The following is a 14,373-nucleotide window of genomic DNA, read 5'->3' on the forward strand; positions in this document are numbered from 1 at the left end:
AAATTTTACGGAATGGCTAATAGACGTGATGTGGAGTCGAAAAATTAATATAAATCATTTAGATCCTTTCGAAGAAGTAATAAAATGTATAAAATATATATATAAATAAAAATTTATACTTATAACACTCTTTTATTTTAATGGTATGTAGATCATCCAAATTAGTGACAGAACCGAATTAGTCAACCCCGACCCTGCATGATACTAGTATGCCCTACCCCTAGAGTGTATATAAAAGTCCGGAGGCGCGGAGGGAGAGCAGCCCCCGCCCGCCATAACAGACTGCAGGCACCATGCGAGCCGAAGCGGCTGAGGCTGGTCGCCGCAGGCGGCCAAAAACCGAAGCTGCTTAGGCGAGTTTCAATCGCAACAGCAGTGGTCAGCAATCGAGCAAAGCCTCGACATCGTAGTCGAAAACGATTGCGAACAAGTCGCTATTGGCCTCGGCGAAGCATCTTCGGACGAACGAAGATTCCGCCTAAGAAGAGGAAGTGATGCCGCCGAAGAAGAAAAAGACTCAGAGGGAAGCAGCGGTGGTGAGTTCGGACAGCGAGGAAGACAACTCAGAGAACTTAATCGATATGCTAGACGCAGCTATAGGCATGTATCCACTAAGAACAAATGGAATGGATTAAATGGTCAAAAATTTTATTTCTGTGTTTAGTTTCAGAAATATAAATTCATTCAATGAAATATTATAAGATTGATTTCGCTATGTTAAAACTTCGATGTAAGTATACAATAGTGACATATAATCATTATAAGATAAATCCTCAATCTTTCAATAATGTTATCTATAAAGTGTTATTTATTGATTGGTATAATAATTACAGTATTGACATATTATATTTTAAGGTTAGAAATACAAAGCAAAATATACAAAAATGATACTTTTACACGTTAACTACTACTTTAGTCTTTACTTTTACTTACTTCCAGCTTGTCTAGTTGTAAAACATAATAGAATAATAAATCAGCTGCTTCTCATAACGTATAGATCGTAAGATCCAACCCCAGGAATCCTATTATGGTTGGATGGATGTATGGATGTTTGCTACTCTTTCACGCAAAAACTACTGAAGGGATTTGGATGAAACTTGGTATACATATAGTATATATCCTGGAAGAACACATAGGATAGTTTTAATCCCGAAAAACCAACGGGAACGGGAATTATCGCGGGTGAAACCGCGGGCGTCAGCTAGTTATAAAATATTTTGGAAACCATGTCAAAGGCAATAATACTAGCCAGCCACTCTCAAACTTTAGTCAAATATTACAACTGCTTTTCACTGTAAATGTTAAAAAATGGGAATATTGTACCTACATACTTATATTAATATATTTAATTTCAGGTCCTCACGAGATTCATATGGAGACGATGCTGTGAGCTATGTACAAGTGAAACGAGAGGGTAAACTGTGTACAGTGAAGTGCAAAATATGCCCGGAGCATAAAATTCATGCAAAATTATATAACTGTACACTTATTTTAGATGAAGAAGAAGAAAATGTTCTCTCTGTGAGGTGCGAAGATTGTGTAGCTTCCCAGGGGGGATGTAAACATGCAATTGCATTTCTTATGTGGATTCATCGCAGAAGTGAAGAACCTTCCTGCACTTCTATCGAGTGTTACTGGAAGAAGTCAAAACTTTTCAGGGTTGGTAGTAGCCTTAAATACATTACGGCCAAAGAACTTTCAAAGGGTAATCCTGTATTTCCAGGGAATTCATCTGCTCTCAAGAAGTTTTTACAAGAAGCTAAGAAGAGAAAAATTGCAGATTGTGAGCTTTTGAAATATCAACCCACACATTGTGTGAGTGATGTAAAAGCTATTTCAATGCACCAACTTGCATATAGTCATAAAGAGAAAGATGTGGAAGATTTTTTGGGAAAAATACAGATAACAGAGTCCGTAATACAGAAAATACAGGAATTAACTAGGTAGCAATCAAAAAGTGCTCTTTGGTTCGAATTAAGATATGGTCGAATAACTGCTTCTAAAGCATTTGAAGTAAGCAGATGCAAAACAAGTGATGGAACACTTATAGCTGTCTACTTGGTGGCAAAATACCCGACACGCAATCTATGAAGCGTGGCCGCAGTTTAGAAGATGATGTGAGGAAAACTGTGATAGAGAAATTAAGAAAACCAATTTATAAATGTGGTCTCTTATTGAGCTCTAAATACCCAATGATTGCAGGTTCCCCAGATGGAATTTTTGAAGATGGCATTATAGAAATCAAATGTCCTCTTAATGAAAAGACTTACAAGAACTATGTCAAGAATGGACAAGCCACAGAAAAATACAACGCACAAATGCAAATTCAAATATGTACCTATCACAAAAGAAATATTGTTATTATTGTATAGCTGACCCTGACTATCCAAATAATAAAAAAGTGAATATAATAAAGGTATCATTCAACCTTACTTATGTTGAAGATTTAATTAATAAGTTAATAAACTTTTGGAAAATAAACATATACCCTTTATTATATCAAAGTGTAGAGTAAGTAAATGTGCTTATATGAAAAGGAGTGTTTATTTAAATAAAAAACTTTTTATTGAATTATAAACTAGTTTTATTTTATCAAAGAATCTTGCAAATTAATAAGCGCACATGCTATGATAATTATGTCATCTAGTATTTTAATAAATTTAAAATTAACACATGCATGTGGCTTGAGCATATAAAATTCACGTAAGCACCTAATTACTCTTTCTACGTGAATTCTAAGGCTTGCAATCTGTTTTGTAACTCTTGCTTGGTTCTTTGTCATTTTTACCCCTGTTTCTACACTAGGAGGTCTTACCAGAGTTACATTAGCTTTCTGTAGAAATTTCTCTACATGTTTAAATCCCCTATCTGCCATTACTATCATGCCACTTTTTAATGTTTTTATGAAATCACACGATTCAACTATACATGTGTCAGTTGTTCTCCCTCCAAATCCAGGAGAAATATAATTTATGAGTCGATTTGGTGTGCATGATATCAAATACTTAAGGGTATTTGCCTTTTTATACTCTGACCATGTCATGGCCTGGTTTATGGCCTTCGACGGTTTTTGCACCTCTATCTCAAGGCAATCTATGATACAACTGACATTATTGTATCTGTGTCTAAAAGCCATTGGTAAAGTCCTTTTTATCATATCTTTATCAAGTTCCACAATAAAAGGATGCATCAAACTAGCAATTAGAGGTATGTTTTTTAAAAATATCTTACTTAAATTTGCTGAAGTTGTTCCATATTCGTCTGCCAGCTGATTAAATGTAACATCTAATCTTATCTTGTTTAAACATAATAATAAATGATGTTTTGGAATTTTTAGCTCATCTTTTAAAATATCAATTAAGTAATAACAGTTACTGGGAATACCAAGATACAAGCGAGGCTTTTTTCAATTTTTATAATTGTGTACTCCAACATCATATCAGCTTGACTTTTTCTTTCTTCTGCAATCAATTCACTATCTGAAGATGACTTCACTTGCAAAGAATGTACGGATGATGAACAACTAGAGGATGGCTCGCATGGTGTATATAAGGAAACGTCACTATCTGAGTGCACTTCCTCAATCAACATTTTTTTTTTAATTTTGTTCAGGTTTGAGCCAGAAGGATATGATTTTTTAATGGTCTCATCTTTAAATGGGGATGTAAAACTCGATGTTACTGATGGCTTCAAGGGTGACAATGCCTGGCTTACTGTTTTAATTCGGGTCTGACTTGCTTTGCTCCTGAACTTGTGTGTGATATGTACTTGAACTGATTTGTCCACTTTCTGTTCACATAAAGGTTCAGGCTCATTCTGTCTGATTGTATGAAAATCTGAAAAATAAATAAAAGTAATTAGTTTCATAATCATTACGGAGAAATTATTGTAATGACAAATGAATGCAATATGTAATCAATCATACTTAAATCCTCACAGAGGGTGAATCAGACTATCAATATGAACAGCTCTTCCTATAGGACCAAAGCTGAAATTTTGCATTCCCATAAACCTTGACGATGGGCCTAGCTCTTGTATTAAAATGTAAAACAAATCATTGAGTTCTCTGCATTGGTCCCATAGGAAAAGTTGTTTATATTGATGGTCTGAGTCACCCTCTGAGAGTTTCTTAGCATAGTTGATTACACATTGCATATTTAAACATACCTGAGCTTGTATGTGGAATATCTTTGAGACTTTGCGAACAAGTTTGTTCTGGATTTTCCAGACGCTCCATATTTTTTTTTGTATTCTCTTCAAGACACTCTGCTATTATCTCAATTCTCTTTTTTTTAAACATAAATGGTCGTTCTGTGCTGCTACATGTCCGTTTCCTTCTGTCTTCCTGACATTCAAATTTACTTGAGGTACATCCTGGTTTCAATAGCACTTTTGATACTTTTCCCATGATATGATACTCAGTATAATTGAGCATATCATTAGGTAACTACAAAAAAACAAGAAATGGTTCTTATTGTGTACAATTAATAATGTGGGATAACAGAACTCCATGAAAAACCTTTACTAAGATCTAACCTCAAACCATATTTACAAAAATTATATAAGAAAAATAAATATCTTTTTCTATAATTACGTGTTCGCTGGATTGCATTTTATTTAATACTTACATCGAAATGGTCTTCACAAAAGTACATCTTGAAATTGATGATAAACAATTTGCATCATTTCGCCTTGCAACATTTAGCCACTTTTTCCTTACTTCTGCGTTGCTTGGGACAAATATAAATAATTTGTTTGGCGTTTTAATGCTTCTGGGTGGTTCTCTGATTTCGTGCAAATCACGTGTCCAAGGCGATAACTTAAAAACTAATAACTGTAGCACGCCTTATGTGAAGCCATGTTGTCTCTTATGGAGAATTCTAAGTGTTGCACTAAAAATACAACGTTAAACTCATAAGAATTTCAATTTATAACGTTTTTATTGGTTCAAAAATCACTGCCTGCCGTGTCCCAAACACGTTTATTCAAGAACGTCGTCTGATATTTTGGTAACGCGTAATTCTACCTACTAATAATGCCTAAATGATGAAATAATACATAACTACGAGAAAATACCGGAAGTTTCAGAAATACAATTATGTGAATCTTCATAAAAAAAATATGAATTTTAACTTTGTCAAAAAATTTTGATCCTTAGGCTCAATTTATACTAGCGCAGAGTCGAAGCGCATCGAAGCGTCTATCCAAAACTGATCATAACAAATTCAACCATAGCGCCATGTCGTAACGCACACATTACTACTGAGATTTTAAAAAGACGCGCGCATTCTTCGGAGTTCGCGCGTCTGCGCATGATCAACGTGCGGTGCGCGCACATTCTCGCGAATCCATGCGCCCACTAGCGAACCTACGCGTCATCAGTCATCAGAATTGGCCTGCGTCGTGTTGATCAAGATGGACTCGGACGAAAAATTAATTTATCTGGTGCAAAAATATGAATGCCTATTTAATCCCAAAGCTAAAAATTACAGTGATAAACATTCGAAAAATAACGCTTGGGAAAAAGTTAGCGGGGAAATGAAATTAACTGGTAAGTAAAACAAGTATTTATTATTTATTACACAATATTTTCGCTGCCGTGCGATGTTGCTGTTGGGGTGCGGCGTGGGGTGGCGCCAAAAAATATGTTTGACAATTTAATTGTCAAACATATTTTTATCTCTTGCTTAACATCGTGATATCATTTCATTTTGCCATGGTACTGCCCCATGTTCAGAAATGAAATAAGTTTTGAAGTTCTCTCTGATATTCATCGCGTCCACATTTTGATTACCGGTTATGTCCATGTCTTGGCTGTCAAATGAATAATTTTGTAAAATGTTATTATTAGACAGGGCAACGTCTTCAGACCCAAAATCTCCCAAAGTGTAATTATGCAGGCACGTGCATGCAAGAATCATCGTATCTAAAAACTTTGGTTGCATTCTTATACGTTTTTGAAAAACTTCAAATTTCTGTTGTAATATTCCGAATGAACTTTCCACTAGACGACTTGCTCGACTTAAACGATAATTAAAGATTTTCTTCTCGCTATCGTTTAACACCTGACTTCCAGGATAAGGTCTCATAATGTGTTCACACAATGGGAATGCTTCGTCCCCAACAAAAACATGAGCAACTGGTACTCTCGTACCTGGCAAGCATTTTTTTGGCAGTATACCAAGCATATTATTTTGTAATAGTTGTCCAAATTTGGAACTGCTTAATATATGCTCCAAATGCTCCAATATCTACTACAATAAATTTATATTTAGCGTCAGTAATAGCTAACAAAACAGTGCTGAAAAACTTTTTATAATTGTAGTAGAGACTTCCGCTATTCCAGGGTGCCCTTATATTGACATGTTTACCGTCAATCGCTCCTATACAATTAGGATAATTCCATAACCTTCTAAAATCATCCTCGATTTTAACCCATGATTCTGTCGTTGGTTTTGGCATAACAATGGGTCGTAAATATTTCCAAATTGCGGCACAAATTTCGTGTACAATCATCCAAACTATAGCCCATTCGAAAAGTATGAGCCAGTGCTTTGAAACTGATAGCAGTAGTTAGGAATCTGTAACAAATTAATGAAGTTTACTAGATACATATTTTTATTAAACTTTTTTTTTTCTAGTGTCCGAATGTCAGAAACAATGGAAGAAACTTCGTGACTGTTACAAAAAGGCTCTTAGATTGAGACAATATAAAAGCGGTTCTGCGCGGAAAAACTGAAAAACCAATTAAATTTGAGAAGGAGTTAGAATTTTTATAAGTTTTTATTTAGTATTTATAATTTATTTTTTAAAAGCCATACCTACAGGACAGATCACAGACATCAAACCTTGATTTTTCTGATAATAGTTTAGACATAGACACAGAAGACATCTCTATTATAGAGTCACAAACATGTGACGTCGGGAAAAGTTCACGCTCTGATTCGGCATTATCAAATCATTCTACCAGAAATAAACCACTACCTCTATCGGAAAAATTATTCAGACAATATGTCGAGGCCAAAGGAAAGGAAGAAGATCCATTAGATGCGTTTTTTCTATCAATGAGTAAATCAGTAAAAAAGATGCCCATACGAACTCAAGCTGAATTAAAACGGGCAATACTTGGCTTGGTTACTGACGCAGAAGTAAAACTTGCTTCCGAGGAAAGCAGCATTACTCCATCATCTATGATTAACTGCTATGGAACACAACAACAGCAAATTTATTCCTCACCATCAACTTCAACTTGCATCCCACCCACTACTTATTGTCCACCATCTACTTCAACCACGCCACCCAACCATTCAAATTACGGCACTATATCCAACACAACAGTATCCGCTCCACCATCACCTTACATACCACAACCTATTTCGAGAACACAGCAACAGCGCCAATCAAAATTTGACGAATTCGAATTTAGTTATAATGACTGATTATATTGACCATAATAATTGTGATTTTACATGGTGAATAATTATTGCAATTTTTTAAATAAAGAGTCTTGAAATACAAGCTTGTTTAATTATGCTATTCTATCTAAGGGATGATAATTGATAAAATTTAAGTTGAACAACCAAGAAGCGTTTAACACCTTGTGCGTAAGTTAGTCACAGTGTTTACAATCGTAAGAAAGCTTAAAACTCACCTTAAGCAGACTGATATTCGCTCTTCAACGGAAATGGGTATCGTTAGATTTGTTTCTTGTTTCTCAATGTGTGGTCTCAAAATATTAACTAGATTTGTAAATTGATCGTAGTCCATTTTATAATAGTCGTAAAAAAAACTCGGGTATCTATATAAATCAATACAAAAAGTAGCAAATTCACCACAAATACGTCTTTTCTTCCACAAGTTGTGAACACTATAATTCCGCTTTCTTTTTTTTCTATCTTCGTTTTCTTGTTCTTCAACTTCCGATATAAGTAATATCATAGCAAGATCAATGTCAACCATTTTACACGCGGTTCAGCTACGAGAGTCAACTGGCAAGTGATTCAATAGCACCGCTGTTGACACGTAAAAGAGTGCGCGCGTATTCTCGCGAATACGCGCGCATTCGTGCGGCTTCGCTTTAGTTGCGAAGAATTTGACGCTTCGATGCGCTTCGACTCTGCGCTAGTATAAATTGACCCTTAGTTATTGTTTTTGTTAAGTTTTTCGTTACGTAGTTATGCAACCAGTACCACGAAGAATATTCACGGTAAAAACCTAAAAATTGCATTGTTGCATTCCAGCGTTGGGTGGTCGTTGTACTTCGAAACATAACAATGTAAATGAATTCCTGGAATGTAAGATTTTAGTTCAGACAGTGGGAAACATGTATTTCAATAATTAATTAAACTGAGCATCAAAATCTGTTCAAACGTGTTTAATTCAATCCTCAATTATTTTAAATATATATATTTTTATTTAAAAAAAAAAATCAATTTGCCTCTTCGTAAACTTGACTGGCGCTGCGGGCAGGATCGTCGTAATTATAGCGCATTCGCGTAAATATTCAGGTATCTAAATTTACCGAACATCTCGATTTTCCGGCGCGGACGGCGATCCATCGAACAAATAAATTCGTCAAGTGGTTGGAGCGATGCTGATGGCGTTGGCTGGTTGGTGATTAAGCCTTTTCACCTTCCTTACCTATTTAATGCATATTCAAATTGTAGAGTTTTGTTATCTAGAGATTGGAACTCGAGAGAGTTCCAATCTCAATCACGTAAAAGAGATTTTACGTTAACAAGCCTACTAAAATCGTGACTAAAATCGGAAAAAAGTATGTTTATAATCGGACATATGCAGAGAAAGGCACCACAACTACCGTCTTGGCTTGTATCAATGCGCCTGGACAATTTATCCCCCCTTTAGTCACATTCAAAGGAGTAAGAAATACCCCGGCGCTATGCAGAGGAGCTTTTCCAAATAGTTTGTCAAGACTATCCCCTAAAGGATGGATTAATGCAGACCTATTTTATGAGTGGCTTACATTTTTCAATGACAATATTCCACCTGCAAGACCTGTATTATTAATTATGGACTCCCATGCAAGTCACATAACACCACAGGTACTTGCTTATGCTAAATCGCATCAGATTATACTGTTTACGATGCCTGCTCACACTAGCCACCTTTTACAACCGCTGGATGTTGGTGTTTTTAAATCACTAAAAACAGTGTGGCGCGCAGAATTGCAAGATTATAAAATGAAAAATCCTAATAAGGTTCCTATTAGACTTGATTTTCATTCCTTTTTGTCGCCAGTGTATGAAAAATGTTTCACACCTTCCAATATACGTTCAGGATTCAGAAAGACGGGTATTTTTCCCTTAAATAAAGAAGCTTTAAGCATTGAAGCTATTGCACCTTCTACATTATCGGATCAACCACAAGTTATACCAGAAATAGTGAGCCTTGAAGCAGATTATGATAATGAAATTGCTCAGTCTGAAATACACAAGACTGATATTGATCCGTTTAAGGAAACAGAAACAACAGAGAATATCAATCCTCTAGAAGTAGCATCCCCTGAGGTATTACAAATGGTATGTGAGTCAGAACAAAGAATTGAAAAGGCTAATTTGGCAAGCTCTTCGTCCTCAAAAATTTTGATCCAAGATATTTTAATATTACCAGAATGAAAGCCTAGCAACAAAAAACGCCAGCAGCGAACTGTCCCTGAAGCTCAATGTTTGACACCGATTGTCTCAACCTCCAGCACCGATCTCAATACTGACACCAAAGAAAAAAACCACCCACACCAAAAATTGCAATTTGCCAAAGTCAGGATGTTATTGACAAACAGCAAGTTTTTATGTGCGATAACTGCAGTATTGATAATTCTAGTAGTGGTGAAGAATAAAATACACCTAATGTTAATTAAACTATTCCATCTAATAAATACCTACTGATTAAGAAAATATAAAGAATTAGGTAAAGACTAATTTCTTGTTATTTTATTAAACGGTTTTATTTAGCTCACCCCGTTTGTTTATTAATATGTTAAATTTGCCAAATTATGTGATAATAAATAATAAATACTCATCTAATTGTGTTATATCAGAATTATGATATTGCTATCGCCGAATTAAAGTGATTATAACAGAATTACAAAAGTGAACGTGTGATTTATAAAGCCATGTTAGGATAAGTTCTTCATTATAAAACTAAGAGATTATGACTTAAAATAGTAAGTAAAAGACTGATTTATGTTCCTACAAAAAATAAAATATTTTGATTAATATTATCCCGGATTTTATTGGTAATATCTAAATTATCACAGAATAAGGTAAGAATAATAATAATAAGAAAATAACCATAAATAAATAGTTTTAGACCATGGCGCGCTATAAATCTAAAGGGATTAGAGGTAATTGGTCAGAAGCATCAATGAAACAAGCATTAACTGCAATAAAAAGCGGTAAGATGAAAATATATACGGCTTCAAAGCACTATAATGTGCCAAGACGTACTTTGAGGCGTTATTTAATAGAGAAAAAGGAGACAAAATCTACATTGGGTCGGAAACCGCTTCTTAACCCTGAACAAGAGAAGATTTTAGCATCCCGTATTATTCGCCTGTGCAACGTGGGATACCCATTGACACAACGTGTACTACGTACATGCGTAAAGACATTCTGTGGTCGAAATAACATTTCAGCGTCAGATGGAGACTCGATGGTGGGACGAGATTGGCTGAGAGGATTTTTAAAACGTCATAAGAATATCAGCAAGCGAAAGGCACAAAACCTAAACCCCAATTAAATTGCAAATTAAATCCTAATTGCAAGGGCGCAATAGTTGAATAAAACCGTTGTTTCTGATTATTTTGCTAAATTAAAAAAAGTCTTGGAAGATAATGACATTATGAATAAACCAGAACGCATATTTAACATTGACGAAAAAGGTTGCCAACTTAAATTGCACAAATCACCAGAGGTTTTGGCTGAACGTGGATCTAAGAGAGTACATTTAGTAGCATCAGAACACGGCGAGAATGTTACAATAGTTTCATGTGGCAATGCCTTAGGCCATGCCATTCCGCCTATGATTCTCTTTAAAGGCAAACGCATGAAGCGAGAATGGATAGATTCCTTACCAACCAGCTCAATAGCCCAAATGACACCCAAAGGGAGCATGAACTCTGAAACGTTTGTAAACTGGATTCATCATTTTTCGAAATTTAAATTGCCCGGACCTTGTCTGCTTATCTTCGATGGAGCCAAATGCCACCTGGACTATTCGATTGTGGAAGCAGCAGAAATAAAAATTTGAAATCAAGCTTTTTTGCCTTCATAGTAACACCACGCATGAATTACAGCCGATAGACAAATCGGTATTTCGATCCTTTGAATATTACTGGGACGAGGAAGTCTTAAAGTACTGGTCAGTACACGAAGACAGGAAAATAACAAAACAACGTTTTGGGATGTTATTTTCCAAGGCGTGGGATAAAGCTGCAACACCTGCTAATATCAAATCTGGATTTGATGCCACCGGAATTTTCCCATTTAATCCAGAAAGGATACCCGAAGAGGCATACGCTCCTAGCATACCTACCTTTGATTCCACAATACCTGGCCCTTCTCAAAATCAAGAAAATAATGATCCCAATGATAGCGATAGTATTACTAGTGAGAATCTGTTGATTCCTTCTCAAGGAAATGAAAATAATATTGACAGCGATGCTACAAATGCTAGTGAAAATTTGTCAATTCCTGCTCAACAAAATGAAGATATCATTGACAGCCACGATACTAATGCTAGCGAAAATGTTTTGATTCCTTCTCGTGGAAATGAAGATCCTTTTGACAGCGATGCTACTAATGCTAGTGAAAGTATTTTAATGCCTCCTGAAATCCACACTGAAAGCAATGATGCTGTTGCTGGCAAAAATCTGGTCATTCCTGTTCATGTAAATGAAAATCCCAATGACAGCACCCCTTTTGATGTCAGTGGAAATCATTTCTTCTCTGTTGAAAACCTGGTGCCTATACTGCATCCAGATCAAAAAGATTCCCAGACACGTGGACATCTATTGCCAAACACTGCAAATCGTTCTAATAATAATTCAAAGCACCTAACTCAAGTAGATAGAGTTTATGATGATTTCGATAGTAGCGAAGAGATTCCTTTATCCAAGTTAAAACAGCACAAGAATAATAGAGACTCGAAAACTGAATCAAAAGTCTGCTCCACTACACTTAATGAGTCATATTCATCTTTTTGTGAAATTTTAAAAACCCCGGAGAAGACGTCAAGTCCAAAAACTAAAACTAGAGCAAAAGCTATTAATAGTCTGGCACAGGAGCTAACAAAATCAATGTTTACAGAGAAAAAGAATAAGCCAGGACCATCCAATGCAAGTAAACAAAAAATTGAAAATAAGCCAGGTCCATCTAAAGCGTCTTCTCAAAAAAGGAAACAATATTCTACTAAAATGAACAAGACTGAAGCAGTCACTTCTAAGGTTAATGAAAAAGGCAAAGGACATACTAAAACATCTAAAAACTCTTGGTATTGTTACGTTTGCGATGAGGATAGAATAGCAGATATGAGAATATGCTTTTTATGTCAAACATACGTCCATGAAGACTGTGTTGGTTTAACAAAAGAAGACACTGATAAATTTATTTGCACTCGGTGCAGTCAGGACTAATTCTAAATATTTAATTCATTAGATTTTCCTACTTTTTTCTAGTTTAACATATCAATGTGATTTATCTATCAAGGATCTCAAAGTTTACGTTTTATTTTTGATAATTTGGTTGATTATCTATAAGTATAACTTACTTAGCATTTTAAGTTTGAAATTAAGAAAGACTTGTTGATTCTCATTGTTGACTTTATCTTTTAATTTAAATTTTTGTTAAGGTACTTAGTTCCTTATTTGTTATGAATATCGCCCAAAGAATATCTTTTAAATAAATCTTCTATTAAAATATAATAACTATTTTTATTTCATTTTATTTAAAACTTTTTTAAACTAACTGATTCATACAGTAAATATGGCCACATATATGGGCATATTTACCTCCCCCTTCAGAAATATGGCCAATTTCTATATTTTTAAAAATGTTGCAAATACTTTTTTATCATTTGAAGTCTTTACATTTTCTTGCCTTTTTTGTAAAGATAAATAACCACTCCTTAGAAATGAGTGCTAAAACTTTCTTGTTTTAGTTTTATTATTCTTAAAAAAGCATACCAAACCTTAAGGTGGCCATAATCGACCCAGGTACCTTATATATATAAGTTAGAAATCTATCCCTATAGCGACTGCTTGAAGAAAGACAAAAAGCAGAGATGAGGAGTTTATTCCTTCAATATTCAGACGACTTGCGTGTTTCGAAACTTGTGGAACAACTAACCACACCTTGGTTCAAGCAACTCCAACAAACCAATTTTAGGAATTCAATATGAGTGATGAACCACAAGCATGTTACATCCCCGCTTAAAAAGAGGACAAAGCGTGGTCATTTGACAAAAATGAAAAAAATGTTGCTATTAACGTATTTATATAAGCATGTTAAAAGCAACATCTCGTTGTACCCATACGAGTCCGAGATCTTAAAAACTACGGCCAATATTATGGGTGTGGTGCAGTAAGAGGATTCGATCCCGGGATCCCGAAAACCGGGATCCCGGAATCCCGATCATATTTTAGTCCCGAAAATCTCGGGATTAAATCCAATGAATCCCGGGATTTTCGGGACTTAAACATTTTTTAAATAATTCATTAAAAATGTGCGTGAAACGAAACGCGCTTACTTTCATTTGACGTTAAACGTCAAAATTTGCCAGCCATCTTGTTTACACAGCTGATTTCGTTAGTTTCTGCTAACAAACGTTGTTGGATTAGGTACTTTACCTACCTATGTGTGTAAAATAGTGTAAAAATTACGCTTCAGATCGTGTAAGTATTGATATTTATATTGTTGATTAGTGATAAACCATTAAATTATTTCAAAAACAACAATGCACTAATGTGTATGGCTAAATATATATGAAAAACAGCGAATGTTTTTTCTGTTGATCTAAGAGGTTATGTTTATTTTGTACACATATTCAAATGTTCTTTTCTTATTGTTTTAGGTTTAAGAAGTAAACAATGTCACTTTCTAAGGAAAGTGTTTATGTCAAACATAAAAAAGATGAAGACGTTACGTCAGTGTGGAGTCATTTTTTAGTCGACAAAATGGGTAGCTCGGCAAAATGTAAGCGTTGTTCAGCTATTTTAAAAACCTTAGGAGGATCAACCAAAGGCCTACATACTCATCTATTTTCAAAACATTCCATAAAAATAGATTCTGCTAAGGCATCTTCCTCAACAAGTCAAAATAATGAAGGACCACCTTCGAAAAGAAAAATGACCGACTA

General features: G+C 35.1%; 1 protein-coding gene and 2 pseudogenes across 1 annotated transcript; 2 read left to right on the plus strand and 1 right to left on the minus strand.

Moving 5' to 3' along the window:
• The first annotated feature begins 720 nt into the window (after window positions 1-720).
• On the plus strand, window positions 721-2,372 carry LOC124538098 (annotated as a pseudogene).
• Window positions 2,373-2,781: 409 nt separating this feature from the next.
• LOC124538073 lies at window positions 2,782-4,793 on the minus strand. Its single transcript, XM_047115077.1, has 3 exons — window positions 4,629-4,793; window positions 4,168-4,447; window positions 2,782-3,836 (listed from the first exon to the last, which is right to left on the minus strand). The coding sequence occupies exons 1-3, from the start codon at window positions 4,653-4,655 to the stop codon at window positions 3,358-3,360; spliced, it is 786 nt and encodes a 261-aa protein (XP_046971033.1). The 5' UTR covers window positions 4,656-4,793; the 3' UTR covers window positions 2,782-3,357.
• A 622-nt stretch (window positions 4,794-5,415) lies between these two features.
• On the plus strand, window positions 5,416-6,922 carry LOC124538074 (annotated as a pseudogene).
• The last annotated feature ends 7,451 nt before the right edge of the window (window positions 6,923-14,373 follow it).

This window comes from Vanessa cardui, chromosome 19 (assembly GCF_905220365.1).
Source record: "Vanessa cardui chromosome 19, ilVanCard2.1, whole genome shotgun sequence".
Lineage (NCBI taxonomy): Eukaryota > Metazoa > Arthropoda > Insecta > Lepidoptera > Nymphalidae > Vanessa > Vanessa cardui.